The 24,329-nt window shown below is 60.6% G+C and overlaps 1 protein-coding gene across 1 annotated transcript in view; it reads left to right on the top strand.

Annotated features, from left to right (window-relative positions):
* The window catches only part of PDE2A (phosphodiesterase 2A), a 94,769-nt gene extending 72,579 nt beyond the window's left edge, over window positions 1-22,190 (top strand). Inside the window, exons 5-31 of the mRNA XM_056115989.1 lie at window positions 4,061-4,170; window positions 4,961-5,016; window positions 10,071-10,130; window positions 10,572-10,716; window positions 10,968-11,020; window positions 11,213-11,287; window positions 11,377-11,418; window positions 12,147-12,215; window positions 12,436-12,566; window positions 14,129-14,240; window positions 14,598-14,637; window positions 14,772-14,835; window positions 15,337-15,409; window positions 15,531-15,708; window positions 15,973-16,085; window positions 16,679-16,756; window positions 17,478-17,600; window positions 18,005-18,075; window positions 18,346-18,468; window positions 18,663-18,750; window positions 19,072-19,119; window positions 19,749-19,823; window positions 19,942-20,041; window positions 20,135-20,247; window positions 20,477-20,515; window positions 20,617-20,723; window positions 21,116-22,190. Coding sequence (XP_055971964.1) covers window positions 4,061-4,170; window positions 4,961-5,016; window positions 10,071-10,130; window positions 10,572-10,716; window positions 10,968-11,020; window positions 11,213-11,287; window positions 11,377-11,418; window positions 12,147-12,215; window positions 12,436-12,566; window positions 14,129-14,240; window positions 14,598-14,637; window positions 14,772-14,835; window positions 15,337-15,409; window positions 15,531-15,708; window positions 15,973-16,085; window positions 16,679-16,756; window positions 17,478-17,600; window positions 18,005-18,075; window positions 18,346-18,468; window positions 18,663-18,750; window positions 19,072-19,119; window positions 19,749-19,823; window positions 19,942-20,041; window positions 20,135-20,247; window positions 20,477-20,515; window positions 20,617-20,723; window positions 21,116-21,326 — 2,497 coding nt within the window. The 3' untranslated portion in view covers window positions 21,327-22,190. The remainder of the gene's footprint in view (window positions 1-4,060; window positions 4,171-4,960; window positions 5,017-10,070; window positions 10,131-10,571; window positions 10,717-10,967; window positions 11,021-11,212; window positions 11,288-11,376; window positions 11,419-12,146; window positions 12,216-12,435; window positions 12,567-14,128; window positions 14,241-14,597; window positions 14,638-14,771; window positions 14,836-15,336; window positions 15,410-15,530; window positions 15,709-15,972; window positions 16,086-16,678; window positions 16,757-17,477; window positions 17,601-18,004; window positions 18,076-18,345; window positions 18,469-18,662; window positions 18,751-19,071; window positions 19,120-19,748; window positions 19,824-19,941; window positions 20,042-20,134; window positions 20,248-20,476; window positions 20,516-20,616; window positions 20,724-21,115) is intronic.
* The last annotated feature ends 2,139 nt before the right edge of the window (window positions 22,191-24,329 follow it).

Genomic DNA, 24,329 nt, shown 5'->3' with positions numbered 1-24,329 from the left:
GGGGGCGGCCCTCACACCAGAAGCAAACAAAACCAGACCACACAGGGTCGTGAGGACAGAGGCCTGAGCTGCGCCCATTGGCTGCCCCCTCTCCACACGCCGTCAGAGGGGTCTTTCGGCTCTGAACCCTGAGGGCTGCCGGGGCCTGAACACGGGGAATCCTGGAAGGCTGCCTGAGGGCGGTGTCCTCGAGGAGGCTTCACCTCCTGCTTGCTGACATCACACCTCCACCCCCGGTCTCCCAGCCTATTTCAGGCCCCTGCCCCAGTTGCCTCCTCCTTATTGTGTCTCCTGCCATCTCCAAGCTGCTGATTACCCGCTGCTGAGCGCAGCAGACCTGGAACCTTCCAGCTGCAGCGAGACGCCGCCCACACCCGCCCGAGCTGCTTGTCTGAGCTCCCCGCCTGGGCTGGGGGTGGGGGTGGGGGGCGAGGTGGGCCGGGTGTCACAGGGTGGGGTGGGAGCTCCAAGAACAGGAGGTGGCTGTGAGGGCAGGAGCCCCGAGTTTCACCCTTCCATCACGTGGACCCCAGACCAACCCCCACACCAGACACAGGTGAAGGGGCAGCGCGAGGCCATGGCTCCAGGAAGGGGTGCCTGGTGACGGGGCCCTCGGAGGGGCCGGGGAGCCGGACACTCGGCTCCCCGCTTGGCCGTTCCCTTTACTCATCTCGGCTGAGCAAATAGTTGCTAAAGGACGGAGAGGCCATAAACCCACGCCCGTCCCCCGCGCTCTGCGCCCATCTGTCTTTGCCAGGGTACACCATGGCCCCGGTGCTGTGCTGGGTCACCAGCCCGCACCTGGACAGCTGGCCCAGGCGGGCGGGGAGTCCCCTCGTGCCCCCCCCATCTACCACCGCCCGGCGGGTGGGGTCGGAAGCAGGGTGTTGGCACACAGCCCCCTCCACCCCGGAGGGGGGAATCCCGGTCTGTGGGTGCCACTGGAGCTCCCTGGGGCCAGCAGCTGGGGGCAGAGGCTGGGTGCCCAGGCTGGGGGTCGAGCAGCCCAGCTGGGCGGGTCCTGTGGTGTTTGCTGCTGACTGGGCCTAACGGGGCCGTGCTGAGGCCGCTTTCTGCTCTCTCAGATCTTCCTTCCCCCTCGGCCTGAAGTCAAACCTGAACTTGACTATCCACCCCCGCCCTCCAGCTCAAGCCCCTCCCTGGGTCCTGCCACCCGCAGGACCCTGCTGGCGCCACCCCAGGACACTGGCTCTCCCCATCCCGTGACAGCCTCCTTCCAGTCCACATGGCGCAGACTTGCCGGCTCCTCTCTGAGCCTTTGCACTCGCCGTTCCGTGGCCTGCCCGGACAACCTCTGCCCTTCCTCCAGGACAGGCGTCCCTTCCTCCAGGAAGCCTTCTGGGACTCCACTTCCGTCCTTTCCCTAGAAAGGCCGGGGCTGCCCTTCCTCCCTTTGTCGTGCCCCTTGGCCCTGCGCTCACGTGGGCCTCTGCGTGACGGTTGGTGCTCACGTGGCCGCGGGGCACCCCGAGTCAGGTCTGCGTGTGGCAGGGCAGACCTCCCGTGGAAGGCTCCCGAGGCAGTGTGCAGCTGGGGAAACACGCTATGGCTCTGGTTTGGGGGGGTGTGGAGGGGGCATGGTGATAGGATTTGGGCCACACCTGAGAATGCTCAGGGACTGCTCCTGCCCGGTGCTCATGGGGGGTCGCTGGTGGTGTTGGAGAGCACACTCGAGCTTTCTGCATGCATGCAGCATACCGTCCTGCCTTTTTTTCCCCTGCAGCATGGGGTGTATGGGGCGGCTTCCCCAGGGGTGCTTGGAAGCGCTGGGACCCACCCCCAATGACACAGCCCAGCTCTGCCGGGGCTGGTGGTGTCTCAGTGGTGTGCTGGGAATCAGACTCGGGGCGTATCTTGTGAACAGCATGCACTGCAGCCCCAGGAGGGTGGGTTTAAGTGACCCACAGGGTGGCTGGGGGTGGGGGTGGGGCATGGAGCTAGGGCAGAGGCTCCTGCAGGCCCAGGGCTCAGGTGTCATGTTTGGGCTCTGCAGTATCTTGGAAGTGGGAAGGGGACAGTGGTCAGAGCTACTGTGAGGAGGGGCAGTGAGGTGCGCACGGAACGGGGAGAGGGTTGCCAGGGTCCGGGGTGGGGGTGGGGGCGGCACTTTGGGGGCAGAAGTGGAGAGTACAAGTTGAGGCTGTGCAGGGCCACCCCAGGGACACCGGAGATGGGTCTCCAGGAGGTCTTCCCATGCCTCGGGTTTGGCGCTGGTGAGGGGCTGAGAGCCATGACACCATGCAAGGCGCGGAGGGCCTGGTGCAGAAGAAAGGCCGCAGGTGGGGCTGGGCATGGGCTGTGGCCCTCACTGGCTGGCAGGGCCGGCAGCGCCCCCTTGTGGTTCCCCAATGTCCAGGGTGCATCTGGGGTCACCCAGTTGCTCGAAGCCTTGTCTTCAGCCAGGGGCCGCGGAAGTGGCCTCACTGGCCCTCGGGTGTCCCACGCCTCTGCCTCACTGAGAGATGGCAGAACTGGAGCCCGGGGCCGGAAGGAGATGGTTCAGAGGTCAGGGGCGCGTGCTTGGCCCGCGGGAGCTCTGGGTGAGACCTCCAACCCCTCAGGAGCATCTGAACCTGGGCTGCGGGCAACCTTGGCTTCCGAGCAATGAGCACTCTTGAGCACCCAACAACCAAAAACAAGGGCAGAGGAAGAGCGGGGCCCCGCGGGCCAGGCCCGAAGGCCCAGGCGGTGCAGGTGGGAAGTAGGGACGCGTCATGGTTCTTAGGGATTTGGAACTGGTGCGTCCCGGGATCCTGGAGAGATCGGTCACGTTCAGAGCCGCGCGGGCCTCTCGGAGCCTCCCAGCTGGGTGCTGCCTTCCTGGAGGCTGTGTTCTGGGCCAGCGACCCCCGCCCTTGGCCTTGGGCACCTGAGGTCTGCAGGGCTCCCCGGGGACCCCCAACGTGCACACACCAGAGCCCCAGGTCCCCCGGGCGGGCTTCTACCCTGCCTCACAAGCACCATTCGGTGGAGATAGGCACCCAGAAAGGAGAGGTGCAGACGATTAATCATCAGGGAGTGACATTTGGTGAAGAATCAGACGCTTAATTAAACAGGAAGCGCCAGAGGCTGGGCTGGGGGCAGCTCAATCCTTCTCGCCCCCACTGCCCCCTCCTCCACACTTCCCCTCCTTCTCCCTTCACCCCCCCTCCAGCCGCACCCTGCAGGTCAGGCTCAAAGTGTAGGTGCTGGGGCCATGGGCAGGTTCGTGGGGGGACTCTGGGGGATTTCCTGCCACCTTAATTTCTCCAGCTGAAGATGGAGATGGTGACAGGAATCCCTTCAACCACGGTAGGGGCAGGAGTTTTCAGGCCCACTCAGCAGTGCTCGGGGATCACTCTCCTGGAGGGGCTCTGATGTCAAGGATCGAACCCAGGTGGGCTGCATGCCAGGCAAGTGCCCAGCCTGCTGTACTATGGCTCTGGACAGGAATTCTTGGGACTCTGCCTGGAGCAACCTCTGAGAAACTTTCTGATGGTTTTGTCTGGGGGCCTCTCCTCCACTGAGCAACAGACGTTGCTAAGCAAATGGTCTTCTGAGGAGGACGATGGTTTCCCTACCACGTTCTCGCTCAGAGGCTCAGAGAGGTCAGGCCACTCGTCGGGGGTCAAAGAACACAAGAGGATTTAACTGGGCAGCCTGGCTCAGTGCCGTGGCCTCCCCTGTCCTAGGGGGCGAGTGCCCTTAGGGAATTCCTGCCCAGGTCCTCCAGCAAGACTCTGGAGGCTGCACTGGGCCTGTCTGTCCCTGTAGCCAGGGCGCAGGGGCTCCCCGACGTTTCCACTCGTGCCTGCCTGCCGCAAATTGGGTGCTGCCCAACTGAATCTGGGCTGCGGGCAATCTCAGCCTCCGAGGAATGAGCACTCTGGAGCACCCAAAAACCAAAAACAAGGGTAGAGGAAGGACGGGACCCCGTAGGCCAGGCCCGAAGGGTCCATCTCGTCAGTGATGTGTCGGGACCCCACCTGCTGTGTTCCCGGGTGGGGCCCAACCCTCTAAGGTCCTCGGCTCACCCAGGTGGCTCGTGTACCCTTTTCAGAGAGGCAGTGACCTCCAGGAAGAGGCTGACCTGCAATGGACTGGTCAACTCGGACCGACTGGGGAAGCCCTTGGCTGAGCTGGGGGCTCCGCTGGCCCCTGACACCCAAGGTAAGGACGGAACCAGGCTGGGCTAGCGGGGCTGCGGGCCCTGGGCCCAGAGCACGTGGGTTTCCCAGCCCGTCGTCACCTCTGTCGCTCTCTCTCTCTGGCTCTGAATCTCTCGCAGTCCATCCAACGCTCTCTCTCTCTCATGTACCTAACCTCTCTGAGCCTCGACTTGCCAACCTGTGAAATGGGCACAGTAGAACCCAGCAGAGGGGCTGTCGCATGTGAAGGGCCTGGTACATCCTAGGGCTTGCAGGCCCTCGTGGCTGTAGGGAGGATGTGCTTATGCCTGCGGCACCCGAGCTGTCCTGCTCTCTGTCATGCTGTTTCTCCCCGCCACCCCTTCCTTTCCGTGCCCCCTGCCCTCCACGTCTCTGCCTCGTGTCTCAGTTTCTCTAGGTCTCTGTCCTCTGTCTCGCTGTGGAAAGTGCACAAGACTGGGAGGCAGGAGCCCTGACTTGCCAGGGGATCTTGGGCAAGTCACTTCCCCTTTCAAGACCTCAGTTTCCCAATCTGTAAAATAGGGGTGTTCAGCCGTACCTGCCTCCCTCCCTCCCAGGGATCGCGAGGAAGTTGTCGCGTGAGGGGGCACCTTCTGATGTAGGGATGTCGATGACTTCAGGACCCGCCCCCCTTCTCTGGGCCTCGGGGTCTCTGTGTGTCGCTGTCCCGGCCTCTCTCTCCCTCCCTCCCTCCCTCTCTCTCTCTCTCTCTCTCTCTCTCTCTCTCTGTCTTTGTCTCCCTCCCCGGGTCCCGGCCCTGCAGGACTACCTCACTGCCCTCTCCCCCTCAGTGCTGGTCATCCCGCTGCTGGACAAGGAGGCCGAGGCTGTGGCAGCTGTCATCCTGGTAAGAGACACTGCTCAGGGTGCACATGTATATGTGTAAGTGTGTGTGTGTGTGTGTGTGTGTGTGCATGTGTGTGTGTGCTGCACTGAGAGAGAGCAAGCAGTGAGTTGGGCTGGGATTGGGGGGCTGGGAGGGGTACAGAAAGATTCTTGGTCTTCTCCCATTCCGGGGTGCCCCAGCTCTGTGGGTAGATCCCATTTGCTGCCTCCTTAACAATTCCTGGAGGGTCGTAGAGCCCCGTGGGCACCTTCTGCCTGCGATGGAGCCCTGGCCGGCCCAGTCCTGCCTCCTCCAGGGTGCCCTGTGGGATACGCAGGGTTGAGGGGACAGGAACAGTGGGGTGGGAAGGAACCGAGAGGCACTGCCAAACCTGGTGACCCTGACTCTCACAGATTCAGTGGCAGGAGCTGGGTGGGGGGGGGCTTGAGGATGCTCCCCTCCCACGGGCTGCGTGGGCCCACCCTCAGCTGAGTCAGGCGATGGGGTGACGTGCAACTCACTTCAGGTGAGTTGGGTTGACAGATCTTTGTCCTGAGCACAGGAAATGGGGGTTTGGTCCTTGCCACCACGGGGTCCCCTGAGCACTGCCAGGATGGACCAAGGGCATCAAGCAGGGAGTAGCCCACAAACACCAACAACTACGCCCCCAAACTAAACAACAATGAAAATAGATGCTTTAAAAAAAAATAAAATCCCTCCCAACCAGATCTTCGTCCTGTCTGAGGAGTAGAAGGTTAGCACCCCCAAATCGCTGCTGGGAAGGCTGGATCCCAGCCAGGTGACCGCCACCTCCGTAAGAGGCCGACGTGGGGGGCGGAGATAAATGAACAGATCTTGGTGTGTCCCGGGGCCGCCTCCTGAGCTCATTAAAATGGAATTAAAGGTTCCGAGGTGCCTGACCTTTCCGGAGCGGCTGGCTGCGGGGGCCAGTGGTGGAGGAGGAGGGGGAGGCGGGAGGAAGGGGCTCTGGCTTGCTCTCCCGGCGCCCATCTGCCTGACAGGGGGAGGCGCACCCCTGCTTGGTTTCTCCCACAAGCTGCTCCTCACCCCCCCCCAGCTTCTGTTCCGTGGGGAGCGAAGCCACAGTTGGCACCGTGCTCGGCCCTGCTCCCAGCCCTCTCGAGCTGTGCTGGGGGAGCTGGTGGCTTCCAAGAGGATCAGGGTGGGGGTACACGCTGCCTTTGCTGCTCCAGGTTCTTAGAATGATTTCCGGTGGTGTGTGTGTGTGTGTGTGTGTGTGCTGAGGGTGGGGCCAGAAGGGAGGCACCTCCTGCTTCCTGGGAAGATCTTTGCTTTTTTGTTTTTTGTTTGGGGGACATACCTGGCGGTGCGCAGGGCTTCCTGTCTCTGCTCTCAGGAATCACTCCTGGTGGGTTCGTGGGACCATATGGGATGCAGAGGTCAAACCCAAGTCGGCCAAGCATCCTTCCTGCTGTGCTGTGGCTTTGGTTCCGCGCCCCCCTCCAGGCGTACCTTTGATCAGTTGTGCATGCAGAGGGCAGGATGGCAGCTATGATGCTGCCCCCAAGGCTCGGGGCAGGCCAGGAGGCCGGTACCAGCCGTCTTTAGGGGTAGGAAAAAGCCTTGCAGGGGAGGGGGGGCTGCCGCGCCACCTCCTGCTTCATCAAACCCCCATCCCCTCTCGGAGTTGTGTCCCTGGGGGTCCTTCCCACCCACTCCTCCTCATCCACCCACTGTGGATATGGCTGAGTTCGGGCCAGGCTGTTTGCTACAGGGTGCAGAGCACTCTGCTCGCAGCCCAGGTTGGCTGTGCTGCGGGAGGTGGCGCTGAACACGGGGGAAGAAAAGGGGGGAAGGCAAGCGGGCGTTGTGTGAGTGTGAGTGTGTGTGTGTGGGGGTTGTGGGTGTGGGTTCCCTCAGCCCGGCGCAGGGGTGCCTGAAGCTCGCAGCTCCCAGCGCCTTGATTACAGATTCTTTGTGTGAAAAGACTCTTTGGCTGTGCTCTCTAGTTCTGGGATAATAAGTCCCTTTGAGGAGTGGGCGGCCCTTGGTCTCTGGCATTTGATGCGTGATTTGTGCCCACCCCCCCACGCCCCCAGCTGTGCCAGCCACATTGCCTCCTTCTATGGGTAATGTTTGTGCAATCAGCCATGCTGAGCTTGGGATGGGGGACTGGGATGGGCTGGGGTGGCCCTGGTGCCCGTTACCGAGTGCTGACGCCCACAGCCCCCAGGAGCCAGCGCTGGGGTGAGCGTGTGTAAGCCGCATGTGTGACTGTGTGAGTGTGACCGGGCATGTGAGTATGTGACTGTGTCTGTGTGTGCATGAGTGTAGCTCTGTGTGACCGTGCGTGTGAGCGTGTATGAGTGTGCAGGTGACTGTGTGTGTGACCATGTGAGTGTGACTACGTGTGTGAGCATGACTGTGTGTGACTGACTTGTGTGAGAATGTGACTGTGTGAGCATGTGAGTGTGTGACTATGTGAGTGTGACTGCCTGCATGTGACTGTGTGCATGAGTGTGACTGTGTGTGTGACTGCTTGTGTGTGACTTGTGTGAATATGACTGTATGTGAGTGTAACTCTGAGTGTGCTGTACCTGTGAGAGTGTGACTGTGTGTATGAGCATGACTGAGTGTGACTGTGTATATGACTGCTTGTATATGTGTGACTTATGTGTGCATGTGAATGTGACTGTGCTAGTGTGAGTTGTGAGTGTGTGTGTGACTGTGTTAGTGTGACTTGTAAGTGCGTGAATGTGACTGTGTTAGGATGCGTGTGACTGTGTGTGGGTATGCCTATGTGCGAGTATGACTGAGCATGTGACTGTGTGTGACTGTATGACTGTGAATGTGACTATTGCTACTGTGCGTGTGTGACTGTATGTATGTGTGATTGCATGTGAGTGTAACTGTGTGTGACTGGGTGTGAGTGTGTGCATGTGACTGAGTTTGAGTGCATGAGTGTGACTGAGAGTGACTGTTGTGTGCAAGCTTGAGCATCCCTGGGGGAGAGGCATGTGTGGAGGAGCACGCAGGGTCTCATGAGCACACGAATGGTCCAGGAGTGTGACCAGGGCTGCCTGCTGCCCCCAGCTTTCAGCGGCTCCCATGCTGTTTCCAGCTTAGTGCTGGGACCACGTGGCCCTGGAGGGTTCCCAACTCTCCATTCTCCTAGGAGGGGGGAAGGGGGCCAGAGATAGTACAGCGGGTAAGGTGTTTACCTTGCATGCGGCCAACCCAGGTCCAGTCCCCGGCATCCCATATGGTTCCCTGAACCCTGCCAGGAGTGACCCCTGAGTTAGATCACTCAGAGCCAGGAGTAAGTCCCAAACATCGCAGGTATAGCCCCCCCAACAAACAAACAAACAAACAAACAAACAAACAAACAAGGAGGTGAGAAAAGATGGTAGGATTCACCATAACCCGCCCTTCACTCCTAGCGGTCAGGGGCTCAGGGGGTTTTGTGACGCAGGCCTGTCCCCCAGGACCCTCCAGCGTCCACCCTTACCCCGTCCTGGCAGCCTGAGCCTCCTGCAGCCCTCCCCGGAGCCTCCCTTCAGTGTATGCTATACCCGCCGCCGTAGTCGCTGTGGATCCCCAGTGCTATGGAGCTAATGTTTAATTTGTAGCCTGGCACAGAAAACACACCCTGGGCCCGAATGGTAGAACAGCAGGTAGGGGGTTTGCCTTGCACACGGTCAACCCTGGTTGGATCCCTGGCATCCCATATGGTAGCCTGAGCACTTGCCAGGAGTGATTCCTGAGTGCAGAGCCAGGAGTAACCCTGAGCATTGCTGGGTGTGGTTCAGAAAGAAGGGAAGGGAAGAGAGGGAAAGGAAGGGGAGGGGAGGGGAGGGGAGGGGAGAGATGGGGAGAGGAGGGGAGAGAAGAGGAGGGAAGGGAGCAAGCATGTTCCCTGGGACACCAGCCCTCCTGGGTCCTTGGGGGTCCCACCCAGCACTGCCAGCACTGCCTCCTGCCTGTCTGGCCTCTCTCCAGGCTTCTGATGGTCTGCCCCATACCCGAGGTCAGTTCTAGAAGCTTCCCTGCAGGTGCTCCCTTTTTTCTCCCTCAGCCTTTAGATTCCCCCCGTTCAGTCTCATCTTCGTCTTCCTCAGGTATGAGGTTCTGCACCCCCAAATCAAGCCTACACCCTACACCCTGCTCTTCCCTACACCCCCCGACCGTGAGCTTCTGAGAACCCGCAGGCGGCCTTCTCCCCATCTGCTCCTGCAGCAGAGGGAAGCGGGAGGGAGCCCAGGGCGGGCACTGGGGGGCGGCCTGCAGGCACGGAGCCCTGGGACCGAGGCCTTCCCTGCCTTTCCTCTCTAAGTACTCACACAGGAATGGGGAGGGGCTCTGCAGTTCGGACGATGGGCAGGGGTGTGGAAGGGGAGGTCAGGGCGAGAGTGGGGCTGGGAGGGGCTGGTGGTGGTGGAGAAATGAGTGGAAGGTGCACCCCAGCTCTGCTAATTTCTGCTGTGCGACTTTAGTCTAGTCACTGGGCCTTTCTAGGCCTGCTGCAGGGTGGAAGCCGGCCTGCTGAGGTGATGAGAGCCTCATGGGAGGCGAGTACTTTGTCACTTCCTTCTCGCACCCTTGAGGCACAGCCACTGCACCCTAAATGTAGCGCCTCCTCCCTTACCCGGACAAAGGAGCAACTTAAACCCCAGCTCAGAAAGGATGGAGCCGAGGCTAAAGCCAGTGGTTCATAACCAGGCCCAAAGGGGTCCAGCTCCCCTCCGGGATTCCTGGGTTGTGCTACCGAGGGCCAACTGGAAAGGCAGGCACTGGAAAAGTTCCACTTTGGATCAGCCCTCGGAGACTTCCTGGAGGAAGGGGTTTTACTTGGTGCTATTTGCTTGCTCAGGATAAGTGTATCCCTGAGGGGTGCGCGCGCGTGTGTGTGTGTGTGTGTATGTGTGTGTGTGTGAGAGAGAGAGAGAGAGAGATAGAGAGAGAGAGAGAGAGTTGTGTGTGTGTGTGTGTTGGTGTGTTGGTGGGGACAGAGCTGTTGTGTTGGGCATGCTGGCATAGCGAGGCGGCCAGTGAGGATAGCTGTCACACACTCCCCCCCCCCCCCATCCCTTCAGGTGCACTGTGGCCAGCTGAGTGACAATGAGGAGTGGAGCCTGCAGGCTGTGGAGAAGCATGTGAGTGGGGCTGGGGGAGATGGGGTTATTACACAGATAAGGGGGCCGGGTGTGTCTGGACAGGCCTGGTTCCATTCTGCCACCCTTGGGCTAAGTCACATGACTTCTCCCAGCAAGAATAGGGCTAGCCGCTGACCTACTTAGGCAGATAATCCCAAACACCTTGTTTATAGAAAGTTGCTCTCCATAGTGATATTGACGCTTTTTCCTGCCTGAGACTTCATGATTTTGTTTTTCAAGGACTATACTCTTCCAGAATCTGGGGCTGGGGCTGGAGGCAAACCTTGTATTATTTACCTGTGCATACACCGAGGGGCACTCCAGGACCTTGGAAGCCCCCAGTAGGGGAGGGGGCAATAGGCATGCAGGCATGAGCAAAGCTAAGGAGCCCCAGGCAGCCAGCTAGATCGAGGTGGCTCACTGACCCCTTGCCCGCCCTAGACCCTGGTTGCCCTGCGGAGGGTGCAGACCCTGCAGCAGCGTGAGCGCTGCGCAGCCCAGAACCCCCCAGAGGTGGCGGATGGCAGAGACCAGAAGGACAGCGTGGCCTACACCGACCAGGACCAAAAGATTCTGCAGTTATGCGGTGAGGGCTAAAGTGGGTTGGCACCCAAGGGAGTGGCCCGCGGGGCGTGGCCTGAGTGGTGGGCGTGACTGTAGGCAATGGGCGTGGCCCGGGTGGTGGGCGTGGTCGTGTTGTGGGCGGGGCCTCTGATGAGAGGCGTGGCCAGGTGTGCCACGGGGAGCTGCAGGGTGATCTGTGGGCGGAACTGGCAGGTGGATCCCGCGGGAGTCTGTGTGTCTTCTCTCACTTGTATCCTGCTGTCTGTCTCACAGGGGAACTCTACGACCTGGACGCCTCTTCCCTGCAGCTCAAAATACTCCAATACGTGAGTCCCCATGTGTGCACGCCCTCCTCCCTGGCCCATCTTCCTCCCGCCCTTTCTGTCTCAGTTTATTCCTTCATTCCCATCCCGCCCGATCTCTCCTCCAACCTGAGAAGCCTCAGAGAAGTGAGAAGGTGGGAACGGGGGTGCCCCAGACCCTCCGTCAGCCCCTGTCTTTGTCCCCGACTCACACAGGTGCAGCAGGAGACCCAGGCCTCCCGCTGCTGCCTCCTGCTGGTGTCCGAGGACAATCTCCAACTTTCCTGTAAGGTGAGAACCCAGGCCCCTGCACCTGGCTGTCCCTGGAGGAACGCCTCCTTGCTTCTCCTTCAGCTCCCCCCTCTTCTGTACCCCTTCAGGTCACGGGAGAAAAAGTGCTGGAACAAGAGATCAGCTTTCCGGTAAATCCCCCGGGGCCGGGGACTGGGCAGGTGTCTGCAGGGCACCTAAGGCTGACTGTGGAATTCTTCTTGGAACATGAGAATTAACTGGATCTTGGGGTCTACTTAAAATTGTTATTTTATTATTTGGGGGCCATATTCAGGTTTGCTCAGATCTTACTCTTGACTCTGCACTCAGGGATCACTCCCGACGGGGTTCTGGGGGCTGTATGGGGTGCCAGCGATCGAACACGGGTCCACTGCATCTAGGCAGGCACCTTACCCACTGTACTATCTCTCCGGCCCGTCTACTTAGGATTGGTACTAAACCTCCGTGATTGGGCTCCTTGGGAGAGATCTCTTTTCATCTACAGAAGGTTCATTTGGGACCTGTTAACCCTTATGGCTGTCACTCTGGACTTGGAGCTCTGTTGAGATCCATGAGAGTCTTTGGGATCAGCTTTTGCTGCCCTGGCCCAGCCCTCTACAGAAAGGTGGCTCAGTGTGTGACCTAGTGCCTGGCATGTCTGGGGTCCTGGCTTTGATCCCTCACATCTCATGAAATAGAAAACCACAGACCTATTCTCACCAAAGGCAGGAGTTGGGGGAGGGCACACTCGCCTTCCTCCCTCTGTTCCTCAGTTGGACCCCACCCATCATGGGAATGAGCAGAGGAGGGTATTGAGACTTTCTGAGACCCCTGACCTGGGGAGGGCAGGGCCCTAGCTCAGACTTCTGTCACTCCCCAGCTGACCACAGGACGCCTGGGCCAGGTGGTAGAAGACAAGCAGTCCATCCGGCTGAAGGACCTCACCTCGGTAAGCCAGGCCAGGGGAGGAGGCAGGGGGCAGTCTGCGGTCTCGACCTCAAAGCTCCCTGGACCCCAGGGATGGAGGAGGCAAGACCCGGAGTGTGGGGGAATTGCAGCCGACCTCCCCACGTCCTAATGCTTCCTGCCCTGCAGGAACTTCAGGGTACAGAGTCGAGGGAGGAATCACATTCTCCCTGACCCCACCCTGACCCGATGCCCTTTGTCAGGAGGATGTGAAGCAGCTGCAAAGCATGCTGGGCTGTGAGTTGCAGGCCATGCTCTGCGTCCCTGTCATCAGCCGGGCCACTGACCAGGTGGTAGCCTTGGCCTGCGCCTTCAACAAGCCGGAAGGAGCCTTGTGAGTCTGGGTGGGGCAATATGGACCAAGGCTGAGGACCTCCTAGAGCTGCGGGGCTGGGCAGAGCTCTCCTGGGACAACAGAGGTTCCAGGCCTGTTGTGGTGGGCTGAATCATTTGTGGGATAAAAGAATATGGGAGGGGCTGGAGAGATGATATGGGCGGGGGGGGGGGGGGCGGTTCTCATCTTACTTGTGGTAGGCTCACGTTCAATCCCTGGCAGCCCATAGGAATCCCTGAGCCCCGCCAGGAGTTGATCCTTGAGCACAGTGCCAGAATTTAATTCTGAATGCGGGATGTGGTTTAAAAACACAAGAACAAAAAAGTCCTTGTGATTAGGCCAGAGATAAGGTGTGAAGGTTGAGGTGTTTGCCTACCATGCCTGGGCAGTGTTCACCCTCATTAAAATCTCAGCACCATCAGGCATGTTCTCTGAGCAAGGGTCACGAGTGACCCCTGAGCACCACTGGCCCTAAAACAAAGTCTGGGGGATTGTAGGGGTGCTAGGCCTTGTGGGGGCAAGGTATAGTAACTGGTGGCTGTCCACCATCTATTTGGGGTTATTTCAGTCATGCTGAGATTTAACTCGGTACCCTTTCTCTTTGCCCATTTTCTGCAATTTGAATTATCCACTCCCAGGCACTCACTGCATCCAACCTGGTTTAGAACCCCGGGCATCCCACATGATCCCCCGAGCACCACCAGGAATGATTCCTGAGCACAGAACCATGACTAACCCCTGAACATCACCGTGTGTGGCCCCAGGAAACTATCTAGATATAAGCAAGGTCTGCAGAGGCAGGGAGGAGGTGGGGTCTTGGCCAGCTTGAACTGAGAAGCACCCTCATGGTGAGCACTGATGCCACTCAGGAAGCACCTATATAAGCAAAGTCTGCAGAGGCAGGGAGGAGGTGGGGTCTTGGCCAGCTTGAACTGAGAAGCACCCTCATGGTGAGCACTGATGCCACTCAGGAAGCACCTAGTGAGCACTCCTGTGTCCAGCCTGGTGGACCAGTGGGCCTTGGGGAAGGCCCTTGCAGAGTGCGTGGGGGTTCACATGGAAGAGAGCTGCTGGTGGTGAGACAGGGTTCTGGGATGACCCTGGAGGAGAGATGGTAGAGGGACAACAAGAAGGGATCTGGGTGACAGCCGAGCCCTGGACATCTCTGTGTCCCACCTGTGTCAGAGCGGGGGCCAATGACAGGGGGCAGAGACACTGCCTCAAACCCAGAAAGCAGGGGCCCAGATCCCTGCAGCTGGGCCAGTCAGTGGCCAGGGCAGAGGTGGGCAGGTGGAGTGAGGACCTTTTGCCAACACCTGCCAAGTGACTTCCTGGCACTAGCATCTGGACCTAGGGTGAGGGGCACATGGTCCCTGGCCCGGGACGAAGTTTCTTCTCAGGACACGGAGGGAGGAGAGTGGGAAAGGTAGGCGGAGGGACCAGGGTGGGGAGAGCCAGCAGGTGTGACGTCCCTTCGGGGCTCCTCCGAAGGGGCTGAAGCTGGGTTGACGGTCCTGGGGGGACAGGACGGGAGGACACAGACAGCCTTCTTCCTGCCCCAGGTTCACAGAGCAGGAGGAGCGCCTCATCCAGCACTGCTTCCACTACACCAGCACGGTGCTCACCAACACCCTGGCCTTCCAGAAGGAGCAGAAGCTCAAGTGTGAGTGCCAGGTGAGTGCCCTGCCCCGGTGCCCTGCCAGGAGCAGGCTCCCTATCCCCAGCCCCAGCCCCTGCCCAGGGAAAGGGCCTAGTGCCTGTGGGGGCCTGAATCCCACCCGACGCGGGCACTGTGTACAAGCTCCCTCTAGTGTTCAAACTTTGCACTACAGCGACGCCTGGTTGGCGGGAGCACGTGGCCCCTGGCGCTATTCCTCCCGCTCCTCCACTTTCCTACCCACATCCAGCCTGTCTGGAGGGCCACAGAGGACAAGTTGGAGCTCCCCGGGCTGTTGGAGGCAGGAAGCAGGAGAGAGTGGCCCCAGCCATGCGACCGCCCCCCCCCCTGAAATCTGTTTCTCTTCTTTCTAGGCGCTTCTCCAAGTGGCAAAGAACCTCTTCACTCACCTGGGTGAGTGCATGGTCCCTCTGCACAGGAGATGTGGGGTGCATGTTGAGCTGATGCCCGGGGGCAGGGCAGTGGGAAGTGGTGCCCCCAACCCCCCAGCCTGTCGCTCACCTCCCTCCTGCGTCTCCCTCCTGCAGATGACGTCTCCGTCCTGCTCCAGGAGATCATCACAGAGGCCAGAAACCTCAGCAAAGCTGAGATGTGAGTGCATCTACCTGCTGGATCAGAATGAGCTGGTGGCTGAGGCTCTGTCCCCTCCTGCCCTTCCCTACTCAGGAATCACCCCTGGTGGGATTGGGGAACCCTATGGGATGCTGGGGATGGAGCCAGGGTCACCAGGGTCCGCCGCATGCAAGGCAAGTGCAGTACCTGCTGTACTCTCTCTTCCAGCCCTGGGGCCTGGCCACTTTTGTGTGACCCTTCATGCCAGTTCTGTCTCCCTCACTGGGCTGTAACCTCAGTGACAGGGGTGGGACTTGCTTGGCAACAGGCCCCCTGCTCGTAACAGAACCATGCACATAGGAGGGTCTTCAAAAGGGGGGGTGGTAACTCAGGGATGGAGGCGGCTAGTGCCAAGGAGAGCCACCACGGATGGCTCTTTCCAGGCTTCCGAAATCTGGGCTTTGCCTCAAGCCACAGAGAAGTGTGGGGGTCGTGGAAGCGGGGTACGGGGCCCTGTGAACCGAACGCGTCTCCCCGCAGCTGCTCCGTGTTCCTGCTGGATCAGAATGAGCTGGTGGCCAAGGTGTTCGACGGGGGCGTGGTGGATGACGAGGTGAGGCCGGCTGCGCTGCAGGGGCCGGGTGGGGTGGGCGCTGGGGGTCGGCCCGGTGAGGTTGCCAGCTGGGTCACTAACTTCCTCCGTGCCCCTCTCCTCTCTCTCCCTGTCCCCGCAGACCTACGAAATCCGCATCCCCGCCGACCAGGGCATCGCGGGTCACGTGGCGACCACCGGGCAGATACTGAACATCCCAGACGCCTATGCACACCCGCTTTTCTACCGCGGTGTGGACGACAGCACCGGCTTTCGCACGCGAAACATCCTCTGCTTTCCCATCAAGAATGAGAACCAGGGTGTGTCTGCGCGTGCGCACTGGCTGGGGCGGGGGCCCGGCCTGCGCGGGGTGGGCGGGGCCTTGGAGGAACTAGGCGGGGCTTGGGTGCGTGGGCGGGGCTGGAGAAGGATGGGGCGGAGTCAGTGAAGGTTTGGCATCTCTTTGCCTCTGCCCCAGTGTCCCTGAACCAAGGGCTGCCGTGTCCCCTGAGGACACTCCGGGAGGGCAAGCCCCTGTGGTGGACACAGCCACCTGCCAGTCCTAGCCCTTCTCTGGCTTCCAGAGGTCATCGGTGTGGCCGAGCTGGTGAACAAGATCAACGGACCATGGTTCAGCAAGTTCGACGAGGACCTGGCCACCGCCTTCTCCATCTACTGTGGCATCAGCATCGCCCATGTGAGACAGCACACGGGCGGGCCCTCTGCTCTCCTGGCACTGACCCCTCAGCTCTGTCCAGATGGTTCCTCTCCTGGCCTGAGTCTCAGCAGCCCCATGCTGGGCGGTTGGCCAAGCTTCAGTTCACCCTGGACACCTCTGGCCTGTTTTCCATCTGAAAATTGGGGATATTATTAGCTATCCTATCAGTCAATCCCCAGGATCTGGGGAAAGCTCGTTTGTCATTTTCTGCTTTCTCTGGAAGAAGCCTCAACCCAGTACCCCTGATTGACTTCTTTTTAGGAAATATTGGGCCTGGGAATCCAACCCCCATGTTCCTTGACTTTGTCCCATCCTCCTTGCTGCTCACCACCAATAGTGGGCTCAGATTCCATCACTGAGGATTGGCTGTGCAGGAGTGCATGGGGCAGGAGCACATGCTAGGAGGACACAGGGAAGGGAGCAGGCAAGGTCTGCACACAAGCTTGAAGGGGTCCCTAGTGTGAACTAAGGTTTGGAGGCTCGGACTGGGGGGCCAGCGCAGGGCAGGAAAGGCATCCTGAGACTTGACAGCCCTCTTATGTCCTCCCCACCTTTCCCTCTCGTCTCCCCAGTCCCTCCTGTACAAGAAAGTGAATGAGGCCCAGTATCGCAGCCACCTGGCCAATGAGATGATGATGTACCACATGAAGGTAAGGCCTGCAGAGAGCTTCTGCCCTGTTGGTTGGGGTCCCAGGCAGAGTATCCATCTGGTCTTTGCCCTTCTTCCCAGACCCCTTGCATCTCCATGGGGCTGAGGATGAGGCTGGGGCAGATGCCTAGTTTTCGGGTCAGAGAACTGCCAAGCCCAGGGAGGGACTTGGGCAGCCAGCCCACTCCCCACTTCTAGGGATAATTCTCATCTTGGAAATTCCTGAAGGCAGGAGACCCCTCCCCAGAGTTCTCTTTATGATGGGGTCATGCCCTCGTGGCAGCAACACTGGCCCGGGTTCTTGTTCCCACATGTCGTGACCACGGTTCATTCCCACATTGCCTCGCATGTGTCCTGGCCTGATTATCCCAGAGCTGCTGGCATAAGTCACAGCTGTGGTGGGAAGAGCTTCGGCTAGTGATGAGGATGCCTCCTCCTCTTCCCTAACACACACGTGCACGGAGGAGTGTTTATGAAAAGCCTTTGTGTTTTGGGGGGTGTCACAACAGGGTGGGGTGTTTCTAGCATGATCTGGAAGGATTAGGTCATGGCAAAGGACACAGGAAGGGTTGGGAGAAGGGGGTGATCAACAGCTGTCCCCAGAGCGGAGGGTCCAAGTGAACGCATGCTGGGGGAGGAGGTCCTCGGGACTGGGGATTTGAGGGTGCAGGCGCGGGAGGGGGTGGGGGTCATCTTCAAATGCCCTGGCTGACGCCCTGCAGGTGTCTGATGATGAGTACACCAAACTGCTTCACGACGGCATCCAGCCTGTGTCTGCTATTGACTCCAACTTTGCCAGTTTCACCTACACGCCGCGCTCTCTGCCTGAGGACGACACTTCCATGGTGAGCTGTCGGCTGGGGGACGCAGCTTCTCGCGAGAAGCTTCGTGACTTGCTGCTCCCTGCCTCCCTGGCTCCCTGTACTCCGGGGCCATGGTCTCAACCTGGACTGGAGCTTACACTGACCCCCACCAAGGGTTACCCCAGAAACCCCCAAGCCCAGAGCATGGGGCCCTGGTCGGGGTCTGACGCTGCTTTTCTAGAGTTTTCTGGGTGACTGGCTCTAAGAGTGACGAGACACCCCCCCTTCTCCCCACGGAGGATGTGAAATTCACAATTTTAGGGGTCTTTAGTATAGATGTAAAGGTCTAAGATTCCCAGCTTATGAGTGTGGCCCCCTCAGAAGGGACAAGGTGAGGGTGCGCGTCCTAAAGGGGACAGTGCGTCTGACTCTGCTTCCCCCGCCAGGCCATCCTGAGCATGCTGCAGGACATGAATTTCATCAATAACTACAAAATCGACTGCCCGACGCTGGCCCGGTATGTGCTTCCGGAACCAACCCAACACCCCCTCCCCCACCTGTGGGCCGTCTTCCCTCCCTCTGAGAGTTGAGATCACTCCCAGGGGGACTTGGGGAGCCCAATTTTGGGGCTTGGATGCCCACCCTGGGTTGTGCTCAAGTTGCTCCTGGTGATGCTGGAGAACCATTCGGTGCCAGGGAGCAAACCCAGACCTTGCTGGGTGGCGCCTGGAGGACTTCCTGGAGGAGGAGTGCTGAGTCCCCTGTGCCCTTCTCGCCTCTCCTCCAGGTTCTGTCTGATGGTGAAGAAGGGCTACCGGGACCCGCCCTACCACAACTGGATGCACGCCTTCTCTGTCTCCCACTTCTGTTACCTGCTCTACAAGAACCTGGAGCTCACCAACTACCTCGAGTGAGTGGCTGCATTTCTTGCCACATGCGGCAGCGGCCCTGGACCGGGAGCACCGTGTGTGTGTGTGTGTGTGTGTGTGTGTGTGTGTGTGTGTGTGTGAGAGAGAGAGAGAGAGAGAGAGAGAGGACACTTCTCCCATGGCAGGGACGGGACCCAGCCCTCTCACACCCCTCTGTACCTTCTGCTCCCACCAGGGACATCGAGATCTTTGCCTTGTTTGTTTCCTGCATGTGTCACGACCTGGACCACAGAGGCACCAACAACTCCTTCCAGGTGGCCTCGGTGAGCCTCCACACCCTCTTCATCCCGGCACATCCCCCAGGTGTCCGGGCAGTAGCCCTCCAGGGATGGTAGCAGATGGCGAGAGACCAGGAGGGAGTTTGGAGGTGGTTGCAGTCACTCCAGGGCTTCAGGGGTTGAGCAGGGCCTCAAGAGAGGCAGGGACTGGGTTGGGCGGGGGGGGGGGGGGGGGGGGGGGGAGAGGACGGAGGGCCGGGTGGGGAGGGGAGGGAGAGGAGGGAGGGCTGGGTGGGGAGGGATGAGGAGGAAAGGGTAACTCCAGCCATGCCTTGGACCTGATAGAATTCTCCTGGACTTTTCTAGAAATCTGTGCTGGCTGCGCTCTACAGCTCCGAGGGCTCTGTGATGGAGGTACCCCCCACTCTGCCTCAGCCCTTGTCCCTGCACGCCCCCCCCCATGCCCCAAAACCCAGTGACTTGTGGGTCACACTGAGACTCGGGTCCTTAGGACCCCACATCCTGCCCTGAGGCAGAAGCCCCAGGGTAGGTGGGGCCTGGACGGGTGGGTGGGTCCTGCCGCAGCCCTGGTCTACGAAGAGCCCCCACCCCCGCCCTGAACCGGGTTCTCAGCACCCTGGGTGGGCCCCACTGCCCCCAAGCCAACTTTCCTCCCCTAGTTTGCTTGGGGTCTGCCCACCCCAGACGGGGTTCCTTGAGTGCAGTCTGAGATTCTGAGGCCCACCGCCCCCCCCCACTTCCACGCCCCAGCACCACTCCAGAGGGTCCCCTTCGCACAGCCCAGCCATCTGCAGGCCTCTCCTGCTGGGTGCGGGTGTGGGGCCACAGGCCACCGGAGTCCCCACCACCCTGTGCATCTAGAATTTGGCAGATCATCCCAGAGAGCAGCTTGGGGGCGTCTTTCCTGTCGCCGTGTGACAGCCTGAGGCCCGGAGGCTCGCAGGGCCTTGCTGCAGACAGCCCGGGAGCCCCCCAGAGCCCTGCGTCACTGACCCCCGCCCCCCCCCCCCCCCGCCCCGCAGAGGCACCACTTCGCCCAGGCCATCGCCATCCTGAACACCCACGGGTGCAACATCTTTGACCACTTCTCGCGGAAGGTGAGCAGGTGCCGGGCGTCAGGCAGGCTGGAGGCGCAAGCCCAGGGGCTAGGGGGCTGCGGGGGGCGGGGTTTGTCCTGCGGGAGGCTGACGCCGCCCCCCTCTCGGCCCCGCCCAGGACTATCAGCGCATGCTGGACCTTATGCGGGACATCATTCTGGCCACGGACCTGGCCCACCACCTGCGCATCTTCAAGGACCTGCAGCGGATGGCCGAAGGTGAGCCCGTGCGGTCCGGGCGCCCACACCCCCTGCCCCCAGCCGGGCTTCCCTTACCCGTCCGCCTCGCTCTGACCCACCTTCTCCCCGCAGTGGGCTACGACCGCACCAACAAGCAGCACCACCAACTGCTCCTCTGCCTCCTCATGACCTCCTGTGACCTCTCGGACCAGACGAAGGGCTGGAAGACCACCCGCAAGATCGCGGTGCGTCAGGCCATCCTCCCCGGCCGCCCCCCAGGCTCAGTCCCTCCCTGGGCTGGGTGCGGTGGAGGCGGGAGGGACAGCACCCCCCAGCCTGCCCTCCTCCCCCAGGGCCCCCCCACCCCCGCCCGGCAGGGGAGGGTGAGACAGCCAGAGAGAAGGCCCCTGGGTGTGCCCTGGAGAGGGGATGTGGGGGTCCTGCTGGGATGTGACCTGTCTATTGGCCTTTCAGGAGCTCATCTACAAAGAGTTCTTCTCCCAGGGAGACCTGGTATGTGGGCAGCGACTGGGGGTGGGGGGGAGGAAGGGGGGGCTTCCGCCTGGGCTGGGAGGGGCCGGGAGGAGCCGGGCCTGACTGCGGGGTGCCCACAGGAGAAGGCCATGGGCAACCGGCCCATGGAGATGATGGACCGGGAGAAGGCCTACATCCCCGAGCTGCAGATCAGCTTCATGGAGCACATTGCCATGCCCATCTACAAGTGAGCGGGGCGGGGGTAGGGGTCCCCACGACAGAGCCCAGACTGGCTCCCAGCACAGCTGTCTCCCTGTCACCGTCCTACCCTCCCCCAGCCCGCAGTCCCATGTCCACTCTTTTTTTTTTTTTTTTGCTTTTTGGGTCACACCCAGCAATGCTCAGGGTTTATTCCTGGCTCTGCATTCAGGAATTACTCCTGGCGGTGCTTGGGGGACCATATGGGATGCCGGGGATTGAACCCAGGTCGGCCGCGTGCAAGGCAAACGCCCTCCCCGCTGTGCTATCGCCCCGGCCCCCCACGCCCACTCTTCCACTCTTCCCCATGGGTTTTCCTGGAGTCTGGCTCCCGCAGAGCCGCTCCTGACCACTGACCGTCGGCCGCCCACCCACCCGCAGGCTGCTGCAGGACTTGTTCCCCAAGGCCGCCGAGCTGTATGAGCGAGTGGCCTCCAACCGCGAGCACTGGACCAAGGTGTCGCACAAGTTCACCATCCGCGGCCTCCCGAGCAACAACTCTCTGGACTTCCTGGACGAGGAGTATGAGGTGCCCGGGCTGGACGGCTCCGGGGGCCCGGTCAATGGCTGCTGCAGCCTGGATGCTGAGTGAGGCCCGCCGAGTGCCCTATCCCGCCCAGGCCTCGCCCACCAGGCCTGGCCGGAGGCCCTCCGGGGGCTCTGGAGCAGAACTCCCCGCGGGAGCCGGGCCAGCTGTCGTCCTGGGCCTCCTCTTTCTCGCCTGTGTATTGGGAACAAGACTGAAGCCTCACCCGGACTTTGTCATTTGTCCTCTGAGAGAGCGTGACATCCTCCTCAGTCCCGCCCACTCCTGCATACGTGTGACCTTCTCCTGGCTCCTTGGACAAGGACGGGGCCCTCTGAGCATATTGGGGGGGTCGGACTGCAGGGACACCCTCCCCAGGCACCCACCTGGGAGAGGAAGCAAGCTGGGCTCAGGTGGGCAGGCGTCACTGACTGTGGGGACCCCTCTTCCCGCCCGTGACCTGTCCCTCCCCCCACTCTGGGCAAGGCCAGAGGGGGACAGCCCATTCCTGAAGACCCCTCTTTGATCAAAGACCCCTTGCTTTGTGGGGCCCCAGGAGAGGCCCTGGAAGACCCTGCCCCCCCAGGACAGAATCCACCCCGAGCCCCTCAGTGGCCCCTAGAGTACCCCTTTTCCTGAGTGCCCCCCATTCCTGAGAGGAATCTGGCCTCTGCCCCAGCAAGGCTTCCTTCCCCACCAAGGCCATAACCCCTGCTCCCGGGCTCGGGGGACATCCCCACGGCCCCCCGGGTCAGCGGCTTCAGCCCCCCTCCTCTGTTCTGTCTGTGTTTTGGGGGGAGGGGGGCCACCTGCCTTACCTATTCTGAGTTGCCTTTAGAGACGCATTTTTCTAGGACTCTGTGCAACTGTCGTCATGGTCCTGTGGGCTGACCGCTTTGTACATGAGAATAAATGTATTTCTTTCTACCAGCCCTTCGCCGGTGGCTGTTTGCAGCCTGTGTAGAGGGGCTGGGAGCCATCGGAACAGCGGCAGTGGCAAACCCTTCAGCACTCTGGCTACCTGGCGCCTAGCTGCTTGCCTGGGGGACCCTGGGTCAGTCCGGTGCCAGATAGTGTGGGGGCTTGGGGGGTGCAGGCAAATGAAGAACTCTGGACATGGAGCAGGGGGGCATGCTGGCAGGCAGAGATTGGGGACTGGAGCGGGAGCATCAGGGGACCTGGGGGAACAGCAGAGGGCTGAGAGCACCTGGCTTGGGAGCATATGGTCATGAGTTTAGACCCCCAGGACCTCACATATGCCCCGTGCTAGCCCAGCAGCTCCTTCTGTCTGGGGTTCTGGTGTTATAAGCCATTTCCGGCAGCACCAGTCAGGTGTGTGAACATCAGAAAAAGAAAAAAGAGGTGCACCCTTCCCCCCCTCCTCTAGCAGGCACTGAAGCTCAGCAGTGGTGTGGTTGTCTTGGTCTGGAGAGCTCATGTGTGCAACATCGGTGGCCCCTGGCCACAGGGACCACGGCTGCACCTTGAAAGCCTCAGTTTAGAGAGCTCGTCCAGGGAGCACTGTGTGAGCACCAGCACTCAGAGCAAAGCTCAGCCAGCGTGCACCGCAGCGGAAAACACGTCTGGCCTGGGTTGCAGCAGCAACAACAATAGTGAAGGGAAGGTGGGGGAGAGACAGTGTCAAGATAGCATGTGACCAGCCCTCACTCAAACCCCAGCACCAGTGAAAAATGCCAGCATCACATAAGACCCCCCAAATACCAGCAGGAGTGGTCCCTGGGCACAGAGCCAGAAGCATGTCTTGAGCATGGCCAGGTGTAGCCCGAAAACTAAAATCAAAAAGGAGGAGGAAGAGAAGGGAGGACTTTGGGCCAGTCAGGGAAGTCAGGGAGCCTGCCTGGAGGAGGTGGCCTTGGGCAACTCCCAGATTTGTTGTCAGCTGGCTTACTGGCTGGGTGACCAGATAGATGGACGCTGGATCTCTGGACTTCCTCCTGCCCTCAGAAATGTCTGCCTGTGTCCCCAAGAGGTCCACATCTCTGTATCCTGCCGAAGGGGCAGAGAGAAGCTCTGTGAATGGGACTCTGGGATTTGTCCTGCCCACCCCCCACCCCTGAGTGCAGCCTCCCCACTGAGGGAGTCTTGGTGCATCAGCTTTGTCCCTCATCTGTGTACACACACACACACACACACAAATACATACACATATACACACTCATACACATGCACACATATACACATGTGTACACAGCACACAATGTACACATACACATGCACACATATAAACATGCACACACTCAAACATGTATACCCATGCACACACATACATATGCACACACATACATACACATGCATATACACATACTCATGCACACACATACTCATACACATGTGTACACATGCACACATATACACGTGCACACACTAATAAACGTGTGCACATACACATACACACATATACATATGCGCACACACGGCCGGGTCTGACCCTCCATCGTATCAAGGGAGCACCCTCCCCTCCTCCCTTGCCCCCACATTAAGTGAGCCCAGTAGAACCAGCTCCGAACGCCGTGCACCGTGAGGGGAGGGGGTGAGGAGGGCGCGCAGTGCCCATCACGGCCACCAGGTGGCGCCCGCCCCCGCTGCGCATCCCTCCCCAGAGGTCTGCGTTTTGGGGGTGCCGGACGGCCGCGCGAAGCCCACTCAGGTTCCTCTCACACAACTGAGCAGCGGGGCACTGTCGCCGACACACGCTTGTTCTACGACTCGCAGCCCCCCAGCGCTCCCGGGGTCGGGGGCGGGTCGACGCCGTAGGGGAAAGGGAATACCGTGGCTCGGGGGTCCTGCCCTCTATGCAGCAATCGGGCAGGGCCGCGTGCCCCAGGTCCAGCCGAGTGACGGACACCCCGGCCAGGAGGGACCCGGCAAGGCCCCGCCGCTGCAGTCCCTCCTGCAGGCAGGGAGTCACCGCGAGGGGACGCTGCCGGGCGCGGCAGGTGCTGCGGCCGCAGCATCTTCGCTCCGGGTGGGCGGGGCCGGCTGGAGGTGAGGCAGCAGGTGGCTTGGGGGGAGGCTGGGAGGTGCAGGGGGTGTCCAAGCCTCAGCCGC

This window comes from Sorex fumeus, unplaced genomic scaffold (assembly GCF_029834395.1).
Source record: "Sorex fumeus unplaced genomic scaffold, SorFum_2.1 ptg000030l, whole genome shotgun sequence".
Classification (NCBI taxonomy): Eukaryota; Metazoa; Chordata; class Mammalia; order Eulipotyphla; family Soricidae; genus Sorex; species Sorex fumeus.
This window is presented reverse-complemented; position numbering and strand designations above follow the sequence as displayed.